Raw genomic sequence first — 15,591 nt, forward strand, 5'->3', positions numbered from 1 at the left:
GTAGACTTATATTTCTGCTGTGAACAATGGCAATGTATTCCAGCGTTTCTGAATTGAACTCGTATGTAAGGGGCCGTCATAGGCAGCCCATGACATTCCTTCACATTAATATGCAGTCAGCTCGTTCGAAAGAAGAAAACTTTCTTTTGTTTCTTGATGAGTTCATTTTTCTTCTTTTCCATTATTATGATGACTGAAACTTGGTACCGTAGTGAAACAGACATGTTTTGTATTGACGGATATAATGTTGTGTACCATAATAGAAAATTGAGAATTGGGGGTGGTGTATGCTTGTATGTCAAAGCTGAAATAACGTATGAGTATCGTGAAGATCTGTCTCTATGCACCGATGAACTTGAGGCGTTAACTTTACAGTATCACAACTACATTTTTGTTGCAATTTACAGGCCACCAAGTGGCAATTTTGGTTCATTTATTCAATATTTAGAAAACCTATTTTTCGTTGTAAAGCAATTTAATTTCAAACTAGTGCTGAGAGGTGATCTTAACATAGATATGTTGAGCGACACACATAAACAGATGACACTTTCAGACCTTCTTGCTTCTTTTTCTTAACGAACGTAATTACCATTCCAACACACCACTTCTGCTCTATTAGACTTGTTTATCACAAGTAGTACAAACAGTACGTTACAGGCAGGCGTCCTGCGCGCCCCGATAAGTGATCATTTGCCCATATATCTAGTCATAGAAAACATCACCAGTTTGAGGAGTCAAATCCTTCCTGCCGCTCACAACAAATTAATCCGCGAATGCTATCTTCTTTTGGAGAGGAAATTAGAACTCTGAATTGGAACAACGTTCTATCTAGTTCTTCTGCTGATCTTTCTTATGATTGTTTTATTGATATCCTATGTTCAGTGTATAAAAAACATTTTACTTACAAAGCTTTAAAGAGACCAAAACGGGCGCGCAAACCTTGGATTTCTTCTGCAATACTCAATATGACAGAAGAAAAAAGTAGGTTGTATCAAGAGTTTCTGATAAAGCGAGACCCGGATAAATTTAAAGCTTTTAAAGTGTACAGAAATAAACTCACTAAACTACAAAAACAAGCTAAACGCGATTATCACTTCAAGATGTTTGACGGTGTCACCGATTCTAAGCAATTATGGAACAAACTTAATGCTATTATATCTACCACACAAGTGTCTAATCATATTAGTGAGCTGGTGATCGAAAATAAAATATACAAGAGCGCAGTACTAGCTAACAAATTTAACGAGTAATTTACCTCACTAGTTGACAGTAGTCATAATTGTGATTCATCAGGTTATTTGCCTCCTGCTTTAAATAATTCTGTGTTTGCAAATCCTACAGACGCACAAGAGGTCGTCAGCGTTATTCAGCATTTCAAATTGAGTAAAAGCGAGAACATAGATGGCTTAAAATTAGAACCTATAATATACATTTTAGATCTCATATGCGCCTGCTTAGCACATATTTATAATCTCGTGTTCACCACTGGGCTGTTTTCTCAGAGAATGAAAAACGGTAAAGTAAGGGTTATATATAAGGGTGGGGACAAAAGCAATCTAGGAAACTACAGACCAATTTCTATTTTACCAGTTTTCTCTAAGGGGTGTGAAAAACTTATTTTCATTTCGGTTATCAAACTTCTTTAATAAACACAACATTATTACCCCGTCACAGTTCGGTTTTCAGTCAGGCCTCTCAACCGAAAGTGCCTTTCTATACCTAAAGAAATTGATTCTAAGAAATATAGAAGCAAAAAAACTTACCCTGGGAATATTTTCAGATTTCTCGAAAGCTTTTGATAGAATAAATCGTGATATTTTGCTTGAAAAACTTCACTGTTATGGAGTTCGCGGTACCGTTTTAGCTTTAATGAGAAGCTACTTATTTTTTAGGAAACAATGTGTATCAATCAATCGGGAGCTATCATCATCCATGAACGTTAAGAATGGCGTACCTCAAGGTAGCATTTTGGGACCCCTATTACGTAATATTTTTATCAACGATATTGTACGTATTGACAGGTCTGTAGAATATGTAATCTACGCGGACGATACTAGTATATTTTTTTCTCGGGAAACGGCTGATGACCTCATTGTTTCTGCTGATGAATTACTAAATAAAATATATGCCTGGACTGTGGCAAATTCTCTACACATTAATTGCTCTAAAAGCAAGGCTGTACTGTTCCGTGCTAAAGCCAGGTCATTTAAAACGTCTCACAAGCTAATACCTAATAACGTTGAAATTAAACTTTGCCAAACAGTTAAAACTCTCGGTGTCCATTTTCACGAACATGTGGCATGGAATTACCATGCAGAACACATTAGTCACAAACTTTGTAAAGTTCTAGGTGTGTTGCGTCGATGCCAGAACATACTACCTTTGAAACAAAAAATATTAGTGTACAATGCTCTTTTTTCTTCACATTTACACTATTGTCATCTGGTCTAGTCTACAGGCTCTAAAGCATCTCTAAAGAACCTGGTCGTGTTACAAAAAAAATGCCTTGCGGTGCATTGAAGGTGTATCCTATAACGCACACACTGCTTCAATATTTGTAAAATAAAGAATTTTAAGAATTACCTGTTATTACGAATACCAGCTTCTGTCCGCTTTTAAATCAGAAATACGCAGAGGAAGTATCTTTTTATGCACCTAGGCCACCTTGGAACCAAATCCTGCCGGTCGCGTCACTCGGTGTACGGTGACTTGGCACGTACCTTGTCCTCACACAAACTATGGATTTGAAACACTACGTTACCGCCTTCCATGTATGATGAACAAATTGAAACTAACAACTGATAATCTGCGTATATTGTCTAAAACTGAAATGTTGAATCGGATGTGCTGATTGTGTTGTGAATGAATGTTAGGTGATTTCTGTAATGGTTATTCAGTTTTTATTCTTTCATGCATTGCTTTGTTATGAATATTTTTGTATGTATTTTAGAGTTGTGATTCTATTAATTGCTGTCATGGGCCACATGCGTGTTTTTTTGTATTGTCGCTTTCCATGGACCTTTAATGTTTGTTTTTTTGTAAATTTGTAGTTTAGATTTTTTTTGGGGTGAAGGGGCCAGTCAAGCTGTGAAATGCAGCTTTTTTCGCTTCGCACCAAACCACGTATACATTGTATTTTCGTGTACTTGTCACGTGGTTGAATAAACTCAAACTCAAACTCAAACTTTGCCGATATTTACTGCAGCGTCCAGTCGCCGCAGTAGAAACCTGTTCTAGGCTCACGCGGCGTCTTCCGGTCCACTCCTGGGGCAAAACCACTCGCATGTAAAACAGGCTTAAAGGCAAGTTTGCAAATAATGTTAAGCACCGGTGTAGCTCAGCGAAAATCGGCCAAACGAGCCCACCACAAACAGTGGAGGCCTGTTAAAATTGTTAAGTCAAATGGCAAATCAACCTCATTAGCTTACGAGAGTGCATTACGAAATTTTTTGAACTTCAGAAAACACAGGAGTCTGTACCTCAGTGGGTGAAACCCTTGACAGCTCTGAAGGAATTTTAAAATTGGTGTATTTTCAGTAGAACTGGCGCAAGTGACCATTACGTTATTGTTCATGTAAATGATGTCTGGAAACAGGCAATGAAACAAAAAGAAACCGGCGTGACTCAGATGTTGAATGGTGGGCTCGCACGCAGTTGACCGGGGTTCTAATCCCACCATGTCATCGCATGTATTTGGTGTTTTTGTTTGAGATTTGTTTTCTTATTTCGTGTGATATTAGTTACGGACACCGGTGGCGGCGGAAAACCACGCTGGCGTGCATGACCCGTGTTGTGATCTCACAACAGTTCTCGCTGTCAAAGTTATTTAGCAGATCTCAGGCACTGTGGGAATCCACATCCTTTGAAGCAGTCTGTGAAGTTTGTTTTTCCAATCTATTATGGCGTTCATGCGCGAGCACTCCGTCAGGGTGATTTATATAAATCAGGCTGTGCATGACCAGCACGAGATCATTCATGTTACTACCAGTATACTTTATGTTCGTCATACAGTCATACCATGGCATGTACACTTTTCTATGTGCATTAAATGAAACGGCCCCGAGTGAGGAGACCATGCCATGTAAATCATGCCAGCATTATTGACATGATTTGAGTGTCCGGAAGTGTCGCTTACCTTTGTTATACACTCGTATTTTGCCCCACTATTTGATATAAATCAAGCCAACAATTGGCTGCGAGAGCACCAAGTGCGTAGAATGTAACTCATGCTACATAGGAGTGAGATATCAGAATTTCCATGGGACGACCAGCGACTGATGTTCCCAGTGCACTCACGTCATACCATGTTTTCTTGTAACACCATACCAGTTTTTATACTAGTCGCGTTAGTGACATGGCTGCGGGCCACCATAAGCAAGGTATGCAAATAGTGTTGTGCACGATAAGCATGGTATCATTTTTAGGTTACCGCCTGTATTATCAAATGCCATGCAATAGCTAACTCACTGCAGGCAAACGGGGCATTTCTATCTATCTATCTATCTATCTATCTATCTATCTATCTATCTATCTATCTATCTATCTATCTATCTATCTATTTATCTATCTATTCAATTTTTCGATCAATCAAGCTGACTATGCCACACTATCTTTCTTATTATTTGCGACAAGGACTTGCCTTAGGCATAATGTTTTTTTGAGTAAGTTTGTTAGATGTGCGCAATTAGGCTGGTGTTTTGTATGAAGTGAATTAGTGTCTTGCGGAATGTGTTGTCATGTATCCAGCGGTAGTAACTGGGTGTTTTGCTGTAGCTGAGGCCGGCTTGAAGGAGATGACAGGAGCGTTCTGGCTGCAACCCTTTACATGTCCATAAAAGGCGATATGTATCTGCTTGCATCGCTGGACAATACGGACATGTATCGCCAACTCGTAAATGCGACCAGTTCCACGATGATATAACGGCCGCTGTAAGGGCCGCCACTGCCCGAAGCCTCCTAAGCTCAACTTCCTCCGCCCTAGTAAGGTGAGGGTGGAAAGAGCAAACACATGGTGGAATGAGAGCACGTGTACCCTGCCAGAAAACATTTTTGCGGGTATGGAGTAAGTTTAGGGGCTAAAATGGAAAAGGAATGGCAGGAAAGTATATGTCTAGAGGGCAGTGAGCCTGCTGGTCAGCAGCATTGTTGGGGGGGGGGGGGGGGGGGTTCGCCGCATGGCCTTGAATCCAATGTACTTTCACACAAGTAGCTGTATTTTAGTTCACCTTATGAATCACCTCGAAGATCTCCATCACCTTGTGAACTTTCTTGAGGTCCCTAATAGCTCCTAAGGAAATAATGTATACGTCAATCAGCCTATTTGTAGACAGCTTAGAGGTGCCATCCTGGATTGTGTCATGGATGGCTTCAAGTTCTATCCTAAGAGGAGTGGCTTCCGTAGATAGATAACACTGGTGGCCACCGACAAAATTGTGCGTAGTAGTCAGAAATAATGTCCCTTCGCCGTCTTGCAGCATAGCGGCATCTTTACATAGTTTGCAGGTATTAGCGCATTGAGCCTCAATGATGGAGCGTCCGTCAATTCTACATGATAACTTTGTTGTCTCATTAGATGTGATGGTGGCGAATTCCCAGGGAGGCATAGACTCGGGCTGGTTGTCAATGCGAGAGCCACGTTGAAAGTGAGCATGCAACGCAGCAACAACTAGCACAAGTTGCCTTTTCATTTCACGAGCTTTTTCTCTTTGTGAAATCAGCTCTGTGATTGTGTTACGCTGGGATTGCTCTTCTAAAGATGGCATGGGAGTGATGCAAGGTAACGCTGTTATTCTGTGCATAGCATCGTGGTTAATAGTCTCCAACTGTGCCAACTGCGCCAAAGTTAGCCGTTGCAGTTGCGCCTGGTATAGAATTCTTGGCTGCAGAACTGTGTGGACGAACTGTCAAGCTACATGTGTACGAGCTCCAGCTGCTTTCGATGCAATGCAGCGAATCAGATGAAGTGTTTGTGTAGCTCTGTCCGCCTTTGCGAAGCCAGTGCACTCCACTGCCGGACTGGTGAATATTAAGACCTATATGCGGACCTCCTATGCCTCAGTAATGGTCACTGCACCTAGTGTAAATGTAAAGGGGCACTCCTTGATCTTTCTGCGTCCTTCCTTGTTAGCCACCTGAACATAGCTTGATTTTTCGGTGGACATGTCTAAACCTGCGTTCCAAGTTTCGGTCTGAAGAACATGAAAGACTTTCTGGAGCTGTTGTGCTTGCCTTAAGACGTCTTTATGCAGAGACCACAAAGTCACATCATCAGCGTATATCAGAAACCTCACGTCTGGAATTCGGTGTAGTTTTCCAGCTAGAGGTATTTGAGCAGTGTTGCACAGCAGAGGCGCCAAAACGGATCTTTGCGGGACACCTCAGTTTGACATGAAGCAACCTTAAGGCCTTCTACTCTTCAGTTCCCGTTTTCAGTTTCATATTATTTAGAAATCTTTTTCAGCAGTCGTGTTAAAGCACAATATTACAGTTACAGGTATTTGATGTTTTTCATACAATGACAATGGTTAACACTACACTATAAAAATGAGATTGAAAAGTGAAACAGATGCAAGGAGAGAAATCAAAAGCTGCTAAAAAGCAGCTTGACGAGATTCCTGACGCTGAAAACAGTTTATCCGCGGATACGTGGTCATGTCGAAGAAAAGAAATACAAGCAAATAAACATACAAAGTACAAGCAAGTAACATAAAAGCAAAACATAGGCAGGTTTAGTAGTAAACTGTAACTGCAGGTACAATGTATAAATTAGCAAACACTGAAAAAATAGCTATACATGTGGAATAAAAAGTAGAAATGAGCCCAAATGTATGTAACAAGAAGAAAAACATTACTCTATAGTAAATATACGCATATCCAAAACGATAGCTACATAACACATCTTATGTGTTTGCATATACATATGAAATCTTATCGCAAATATGCGGTTGTGAAGAAAACAGTATATAAATCTTACTACCCGCGGTGTAAATGTGAGCTCGATGAGGTTGGATATAATGACATCAAGGTTTGTGTTGTCGTAAGCTTTCGTTACGTTCATTGCTACTACAACACGTACTGCGTGACTGTGTGAAGAAACTTGTAAAATGTCAACTGACAAGATAGAAAGACCGTCACACTATCTATGCGTTGGCCTTTTTCCGGGTGCTCCCATAATCATCTGCTTAACTAAGGGCACATGAAAAGCAGCATGGGAGGGTAAGAAGATTTCAAAACTATGTCTTTCTCGTCAAAGTATGAATTATGTGGAGATCTCACCGCGTACGTCGTAGAAACTTTTTCTAAGGGAACATGTGGCACGTGCCTGTGTACTATTGCCAGTTGTATGTGGGTATGCGCCTCTCGCGAATAATAGTTTATACGTATCAAGTAGCGGCACGAACACACAATCGAAATCAAAATACGAGAGTGCTAAAAAAACTGACTCCGACAGTTATGAACCAACGAATGCAAAAAAATACCGTTGTTCCAGGAGAAATCGAACCCAACAATTCCGCGCGCAAGTCAAATGTTCAACCTTAGCGCCTGTCTAGTTAAGAAATCTGCTTTAGAAAAGAACCCTTTGCTTGCGTAATGCTGGCTAAACGTCAACTGAAGTGGTAGAGCTGGCTATCCCGTTTTAAGGCACATAGGTACTTATCTGATGCATTTGTGACATCGGGTAACTTCAATTGTGCATCATAGACGTCACATTTTTGTTTAAATAGTTTAGTTTTATTAAATTATGGTCTTAAGCGCTATCTATTGAAGGTGGCCTACATTGCGCTAGCCAGCGAAAGCATCCTTTAAAGCACAAGCTTCACCTGTCGGCTTACCGAACCACTTCTGGGGTTCGAAATACCTATGTTGTTGTTGGCATTCAGGCACGCTACTGCGAACTGCCTGAATAGAACATCTGCGACTGATTCACATATGTTGTAATATCCGTTAATGTGATTCCGGAGATGCCGCGTGAGACGTGAGAGCCACCTAGCGGAAATCTTAGAAAACGGAAGAATGTCGATCGTTATAGGGAGCGTGCAGCGTGCGTGCACAATCTTGGAGGCCCTATATTGTAGATTTAAGGGTATGTGGCAGCACCATATCATCCTAACAAAGCGTAGGAAACTCGCCTTTTTTGTGCATAGCATCGTATTGTCAGCGCAGCTCAATGAATGTGACACTTCTCAAGATTATATATGTATGCGTTTTCTCAAATAAAGAGAAACACTACAGAATATTGTCGTGTTGGTATTGTATATCTGGTATGCGCAACAATTGCTTTTCAATCGACAATGGCACAAGTAATATTTCACGATTCTAAACAATATTAGTGGGTTGAGTGGATTTCGTCGTACTCGAGTCATTTCCAATGACTGAATAACAGACCTTAATATTTTTTGTGCAGTGGTATCGCAAGAAAACTATTGTCTTTAAAACTGCAATTGACGAGAACACGAAGAGCAGCAGGAGTAAGCTGTCTCCCGCTAATTTGAGATCATCCATAGCAATATAGATATCGTTAGCCTGTGGCATATCGGAGCTGCAACATAAGTCACTTTTAGCACACCACTTTCTGTGCTACCCACTTCGAACCATCAAAGGTGACAAGCTTTCGCTATGAAGGGGTAAAATTGACGGCTTGAACTTGGATCAAATCCGACTCACGCTGGTCAGTAACAGCAAAGTTCTTTAATCCAACTTGTCTCTTAGTCTGTACAGAAATAAAAAGATTCAAAAGTAGTGATAGTGAAGATAGCGTGCGTAAACGCTCGCGGGAAACTAAACATTAGCGAACGGCTACAAGCACCAAAGGTGCTGGGTCATGGCGAACCTTCGGCTTTGTCGGCCCAAGTGTCGCGAACGACGCAATCTGTAGCTGTGCGGATCTGCGCATGCTGCTACTGGTGGTTTCAGTGTTCGCAGCTGCCCCATGACGTTGCTTAATACGGTGTCAATGCCCAGCCGTGTCAGCTTACGGTGATGCCTTCCGTAAATACCTACTCGCAACGCGCCTACCAGCTTATCGAACTGCAAGCGGACAAATAACGTGTCGAATGCTGAAATAAAGGAATGCTGCTCAACCTTGGCAGTCGCCTACCTGCCAGCCATGAACACCTTGACAAGAGATATCCATCTCGTCTAATTGGATCATCAATCAGACTCAGGGGAATGAGATGAGATCTAAACTTGATTTCAGACATATGTGAATGATGGGAGTTCTTTATCTTCATTTGTTTTGAAAGAAGAAACTGAAGGTGGAGCTCTGGAAAACTGTGGAGGGCTGGTGGAAATTCGAAGCCGGCTTAGGCATGTCGTTGATACTTCAATGCTAGGAATGTTAGCCAGCACAGCAAAGACACCTCGTCTATATTTTGTTAAACGTGTTTACAGACACGCTGGCACCCTGGCATGGCTTCGCCTACACCTTTTCATAATATACTTCATTGTGAAGCCTTCAATAACTATACAGTGGTAATAAACTTACGCGCGACAGTGTGCTTTCTCAGCAATTTTCACAATTCATTAGCAATGTCAACTCGGTAGTAACAATGCTTCCATGTGTTGAATGATCCTTTAAAAGAAAGTCCACACTTTATAAGGGCACAGCGATGAAATGGACCACTTGGTGGTTGTTGGTGATTTCATCTCACCTTTGGCCTTACGAAGCATCTTTATTTTTACGAAAGAAAAAAGCACCGAAGATACAGGTATGAAGCAAAGGACACACGCGTGGGTTGCTTGGCGTTGACTGCCGGGGAATATTTATTGAAACGAACAAGCATACATACATAAAAAAGGCATGAACAAAAACTTGGTAAAACATTCAATCATAGCTGTTAGGTCAGGAACCACATTTCGCTGTGTAATAGACATAAAAAACTGTACTATTACACACGCATCCTTTTCTGGCTGATAACATATGCCTCAACATCGCTTTAGCGCGCCTGTCACGATAGCGTTTAACAGTGTGACGTCAGACAGGCTGGCGGTGCATTCGTACCTTGCACAATATACTGCAAGATTACTTCCAACGCACATTTTCAAAGAATTTGAATTTCCACGCAACCGACCATTGACATTAGTGCACCACACAACCTGTCCCACATAATTTGTATCCACACGAACGTCAAATCTCATGAACGAAGTCAGTCACACAACTTGGGAAGGGCTTTTTGTGTTGCTACAACAACGTGTAACTTGATTTTGGTGGGATCTGAGAATACTGCATGCACTGCTTGTTACTTGTTTCTTTGCGACCTGACTATCTTTCTCGAGAATCTTTGCCCCGCTCCATCTTTGCTTTGAGTCAGCTCATCTGAATCTTTGCTTTGAGTCAGCTGATATAAAGATGCCAAATACAGGCATTGTCTAGTCCGCCAGGATAAGTTAATTATTGAGTTCGTAACCATACAAGGTTTATTCCAATTTTTCAAGCTGAATTGAGACAATGACAGCCGCCAGTCACTCAAGACATCTACTATGCTCGTTTGCGAAAAATGGTACTGGCGGAGGGCATGAACGAGTTGTTCAAAAAATATGGTAGTAATTCATAATGTTGCAAACATACCTAAGGTCCACGTTGTGCAACATCGCATCAAAAAGGTGGATGCATGCGCAAGGTTTTTCTAGTGTTCTCTGCATGCACCCATTACCTGGGCGCTTGTGTCGCCTCGTGAAGGCACAAGAAAAAAGTCATTAGACGTGTTCCAACTTACACATAAAACCCTTCACCAATTGAAAGACTTGCAAATCACTTGTCAAATGAGTTGCTTAAGCAAAAAGGTGAACGTGGGACAGATTTGGCTGTTCATCAGTGATCGGTTACGAGAACATGCTATTTTTTAGAAAGAGCTGTTGGAAGCAATATGGCATCACAATGTAGTAAACGCGGATGCACGCCAGTTGTTTAACGTCACTCTCCTCAAATGCTATTGTGAGAGGCTCTACACAGTGGTACTTGAGGTGTTTGCAATAAGCAATAAGACACTTAAGGCTCAGGCCTTTGTTATTAGGCGACATGTAGTCAAGCTTGTCCAGTGCTGCTGTCAGGCTGCTTGTACGTTGCAAACCAAGTCCTTTTAGGTCAAAGCATCCTCATGGAAAAGGCTCAGCTTCAATTTCGGAATGTCAATAGATGAAATAAGATTGAACTTCTTAAAAAACTGGCTTGCTATTCAGGCACCATAAATATTTGCTTCGAACAGCGGTGATGCATAACTCACGCAATGAAACAAGACAAAAATGTATGTAGATATCAGTCACATACCACGGGAGAATCGAAGACATGCAAGATTGAAGATCTTTAATAGGTCAAACAAAAGTTCCAAGCTCTCATGCTCAAGATGGCTCTTGCTTCAAAAGCAATTTCGGCAGCAAACAGCCGCGATGGCGTGTTGATGAAGTTTTTTGTAGCATGACTAGCCATCGCAACGACCAGAAGATCCACCACAGCGGGCAGCTTCGCTCTCCTGGCGTGCCTCAGCTTCCCCGTGCTCGCTGCGCCCTTCGCTGCCACCGCAGCGACCGGACTCGGAGCGGCCTTCGCCACCACACGCCTCGGTGCCTGGGTTTGAAAAAAAAAAACACACGCATAAGAAAATACTGCAAGTGATAATAAAATGACTTCCGCAGAGTAGTAGTGTCTGCTTGTGTACCAATGTGCAGCAAAGTATTATCAATGGCACAATTAGCTAGCCGAAGGTTGCGAAGCTTTTAACAAATATGATCGACGAAACTAATTGGTGAAATTCTGGTAGTAATGAGTCAAGTCGCAATGTTTCTATGACTATTAGTCGTATATAATTATTTATTATTGTGCATTTGGTGTATTGAGACAATTTTCATGTAGCATTTTTTTCCTATTATTCCAAAATAAAAGGATTCTATACTTGAAAAATTTTGGCTTTTCATTTAAGTGAGACCCCCTACATAACTAGTTTACTTCACTAAATCTTGTGCCTATGGTATGCGCATTAAAGAGGCATTGTTTAGGCGACCACATGAACATCATGTTTTACTTGTCACGCGTACGCATACTTCAGCAGTCTAGCTTGAATCAAGATTTTAAAAAGTCACACTCACCGGCTACTAATAAGGCGCAAGCCACGAGAGCAATCAGCATGGCTTTGGCATTCATCATTGGGTCCGGAGGAGATCTGTAAAAACAAAATTGGAGATGTGCAGCTGTACTGACTTTTACAAGTTGACTGAATAATGCTTTCGGACACAGCTACAACCGTGTGCTCTTCCAAATGTTCAGGCTGTACACATCGAGTGATAAGGAACATCATTACCGTCACTTAGGTTTTCCTCTGACAAGTTTAAATTTCAGCATTTCAAATAGGTGCACCTGGTCGATAATAGCAAGTGGCTGGCTAATTTAGCACAGGTGATTTCATGGCAGAAGCTTAGATTCGTTTATGATATCTCTAACTCCAGAATAATGCACTTAAAAGAGCTGGAAGACCTCGCATATAGATAAAACAGATTAGGCCGTACTAACTGTCGCTCGTCTTCACGTGATCAAGAGAAACTTGTAGTGTAGCCATCAGTGTGAGCGTATTTAAACTGTTTTGCACAGGAAAACTGCAGAAGATGGGCGTCACTTTGTGACGTCATAGTAACATTCCACCATTATAATTGCAAGGATAGCGAGACAAATGGCAGAAAATGAAATATTGCTGTTGCTGTGATATTATTGGCTCGTTTCTGTGCAAGCGTATCATGCAAAGACAGGTGTTTGTTTGAATGATGTACGGTTGCACTTCGAGCGCACCTATGCATCACTGTTCTAAGTACCAGAGTTTAAAAAGCAGGCAAATGAAAATATTTGTCATGCTGTACAGGCCGATGTGCCAAGGCCGATGTGGCCATGTTTCCTGCGTCTGGTGCGTCTAAAATTGTGACTTCTTTGTGATTTTTTAGGCACAATAGTTATAGCCTGTTCAGTCATATAACGCCATTAGGGTGCAGAATAAGGCTTCAATAAATAATACTGACTAGACTGAAACTACAAGCAAAAGTTGTGATTTTTACAAACTTCAAATAAACACACAATGGTAACGCAGCTGTTTTCATATTGTGACGATATGCCAAAGGAAGTGGGTTAAACTTCCCCAAAAGCAAAAGCAGACTTACGTTTTGGTAGCTGTGAAAGAAGTCCTTTTAGTCGAAATTACCTGTACTCGTCCACAACAATGTTCCTCAAAATGGGGGGGGGGGGGGGTTGAGTAGCGTAAATATCGCTAATGACTATGTAGTAAATTTCTTTTTTGAGAAGTGTTTATTAAAATAATCTCTTCAATATCAAGTAGTTGTACCAAGAATATTTTCCGTCCACGAAAAATGTGTTAATATTGTGTGTTTAGTGCCGTAGCTGCAGATATTCGTTCCTTCTTTTTTGTATTGGCACGCGAAAGGTCTTTAAAATTGAAAATATTGCCGCAATTTCAGGCAGCAAAATGTCGGGAAAATATTTCTGGGACATTGTAGGAGACAGGAAGTTATGAAAAAGCGCTTGCCTATCATACCAGTGAAAGTTAAGACCGCTAAATCTCTTTCAAAATTGAAAATTCAAACACACAAAACAATATAGTTGTGTCTCTCATGTTTTCTTTTTTTCTAAAGCTGTTTTCTTCATATGCACTCATATGAAAATTGCAGATCGCAATCGTTTTGCCACAAAACGACTACAATTTCACTTTGCTACAAACATCAGTGCCACTTAGTCACGTGTACTTGTTACTGAATACAACCAATAGTACAGAACGTAACAAATTAGTGCCCCGAGGTGTTCACAGTGGCAGCATTCTAATAAAAATAATATTTATTAGTATATTACTTGCTGTATTCACAATCTGAATTTAAGGTGTGCCGTATTGGAGAACATCAAAACTTTTTTTCATATGCAGTTTCTTTTCTCTAACCTAAACCTTCGTATACAAGTGGCTCAAGCATTTAGCCGCCATTGAAATGTAGCTACGCATACGGCATCGAACCCGCGTCTTTCGGGTCAGCAGCTGAGCACAGAAACCCCTGTACCACCATCGTGGCAAAACAAGCAGGTTGACTGAAAAAAAGGTCAAATGTTACGTCTATATTACGAGAATGAGGTTGCAGTAATGAGCAATATATTTGTGACGCTGGTGCGCTCAGAATCGGCACACTGTAGCATGATAAATTGACTGCACTTACGGAGTACCTACTGCATCCACCACCGCTCTTCCTTTCACTTACCCTTTTTCTCTCTCTTAAGAAGAAAAAGTTTCATAAGTATATTGCTATATGGCAGCATATACACATTCTCGGTGACTTTGCGCTTGTGTGCCTTGTCTTTCGGTTTAACTCTGCAGTTTCCATATGCTTGTTAATAAATTTAGTCGTTACATTTTAATTCCTATGGTATTCACATACAAATGGAATGCTAGTCCTTACATTTTAATTCCTATGGTATTCACATACAAATGAAATGCTATGTACTATTTTACCCCACTATGAAGTACGTGTGACATAATTTTGTTATTGTTGTGCTAGAACAACTTCACGATTGGCTGCCTGAGGGACCGGAACTTAGAGGAGCAGGTGAACGTCCAGATTTTTTTTCAGTTCTTCCTTTTTCATCTTCTGTACGAAAGGCTGCAAATAAAAGAGTTTGATTGAGTGATTGAATGATGCATTCAGTGATATATATATATATATATATATATATATATATATATATATATATATATTTATATATATATATATATATATATATATATATATATATATATATATATATATATATATAACACGAGGTTATAACCATGACGAAATTACGTCCGTAGAGCCATACAGGACATACCTTAAAACACCTGTTTGAAGCATGATGTAAACAAATTAGCCCAGTATCTGAATGTTACACCGCAAATGTCATCGAAACACCATAGTGTTGCGTCCGAAGAGAGTTAACAAAACGTTTATTTGATGATCTGTGCAAGAAAATCGGTGAATGGTATTCTGGAGGCGCTGTGTTAGATTGCCTCGAGCGTGCAGCGGAGGCAAGCATGCGCATCGAGGCACGTCACACGTGAGACATGAACGCTATCTGTCAGTTATCTTGAAAAATGGGGCGCGCGCCGTGCGCACCCGTCTCTGAGGTGATAAGGTGAAGAAGGCAAAGCGACGGGTAGGTGCCACCACCGTGTCGCCTTAGCAAAGCGTTGGAAAGACTTGCCGTTTCGTGCAAGCGGTGCATTGCCAGCGCAGCGTTATAAAAGCTGCGATCCTTAGGATTACTCACGCCTGCCTTTTCTAGTAAACGATACACATACATAATATAGAAGTGTTGTTATGGTGCCTCAGATATGCACAATAATTGCTTTTTAATTGAAAATCGCACAAGTATGAACGCTGAATCTTGAGCAATATTGGTGGGCGCTGCGGATGGGGTCGGCCATTTGGGCTATCGTTTGGTCACTTTAGTGCCCTTTAAAGTACCGTAAAGGGTGGACAAACAAACAGACAGACAGACAGACAGACAGACAGACAGACAGACAGACAGACCAAAATTGTTGCGTTGAAGGTCCCAAGAAAGACTATCTTCTTTAAAAA

General features: G+C 40.9%; 1 protein-coding gene across 2 annotated transcripts in view; it reads right to left on the reverse strand.

Annotated features, from left to right (window-relative positions):
* The window catches only part of LOC119185430 (uncharacterized), a 391,205-nt gene that overhangs the window by 316,750 nt on the left and 58,864 nt on the right, over positions 1-15,591 (reverse strand). Inside the window, exons 2-3 of one of the 2 annotated variants that reach the window (XM_075890347.1) lie at positions 12,082-12,155; positions 11,286-11,563 (exon numbers count right to left, since the gene is read on the reverse strand). The exons of the other annotated variant lie outside the window; for it this stretch is intronic. Of the exons in view, the coding sequence (XP_075746462.1) occupies positions 11,418-11,563; positions 12,082-12,155 (220 nt within the window). The 3' untranslated portion in view covers positions 11,286-11,417. Of the gene's footprint in view, positions 1-11,285; positions 11,564-12,081; positions 12,156-15,591 lie in introns of those variants that run through there. 2 annotated transcript variants of the gene reach the window in all.

The sequence above is a fragment of the Rhipicephalus microplus genome, chromosome 3 (assembly GCF_043290135.1).
Source record: "Rhipicephalus microplus isolate Deutch F79 chromosome 3, USDA_Rmic, whole genome shotgun sequence".
NCBI classification, from domain to species: Eukaryota; Metazoa; Arthropoda; class Arachnida; order Ixodida; family Ixodidae; genus Rhipicephalus; species Rhipicephalus microplus.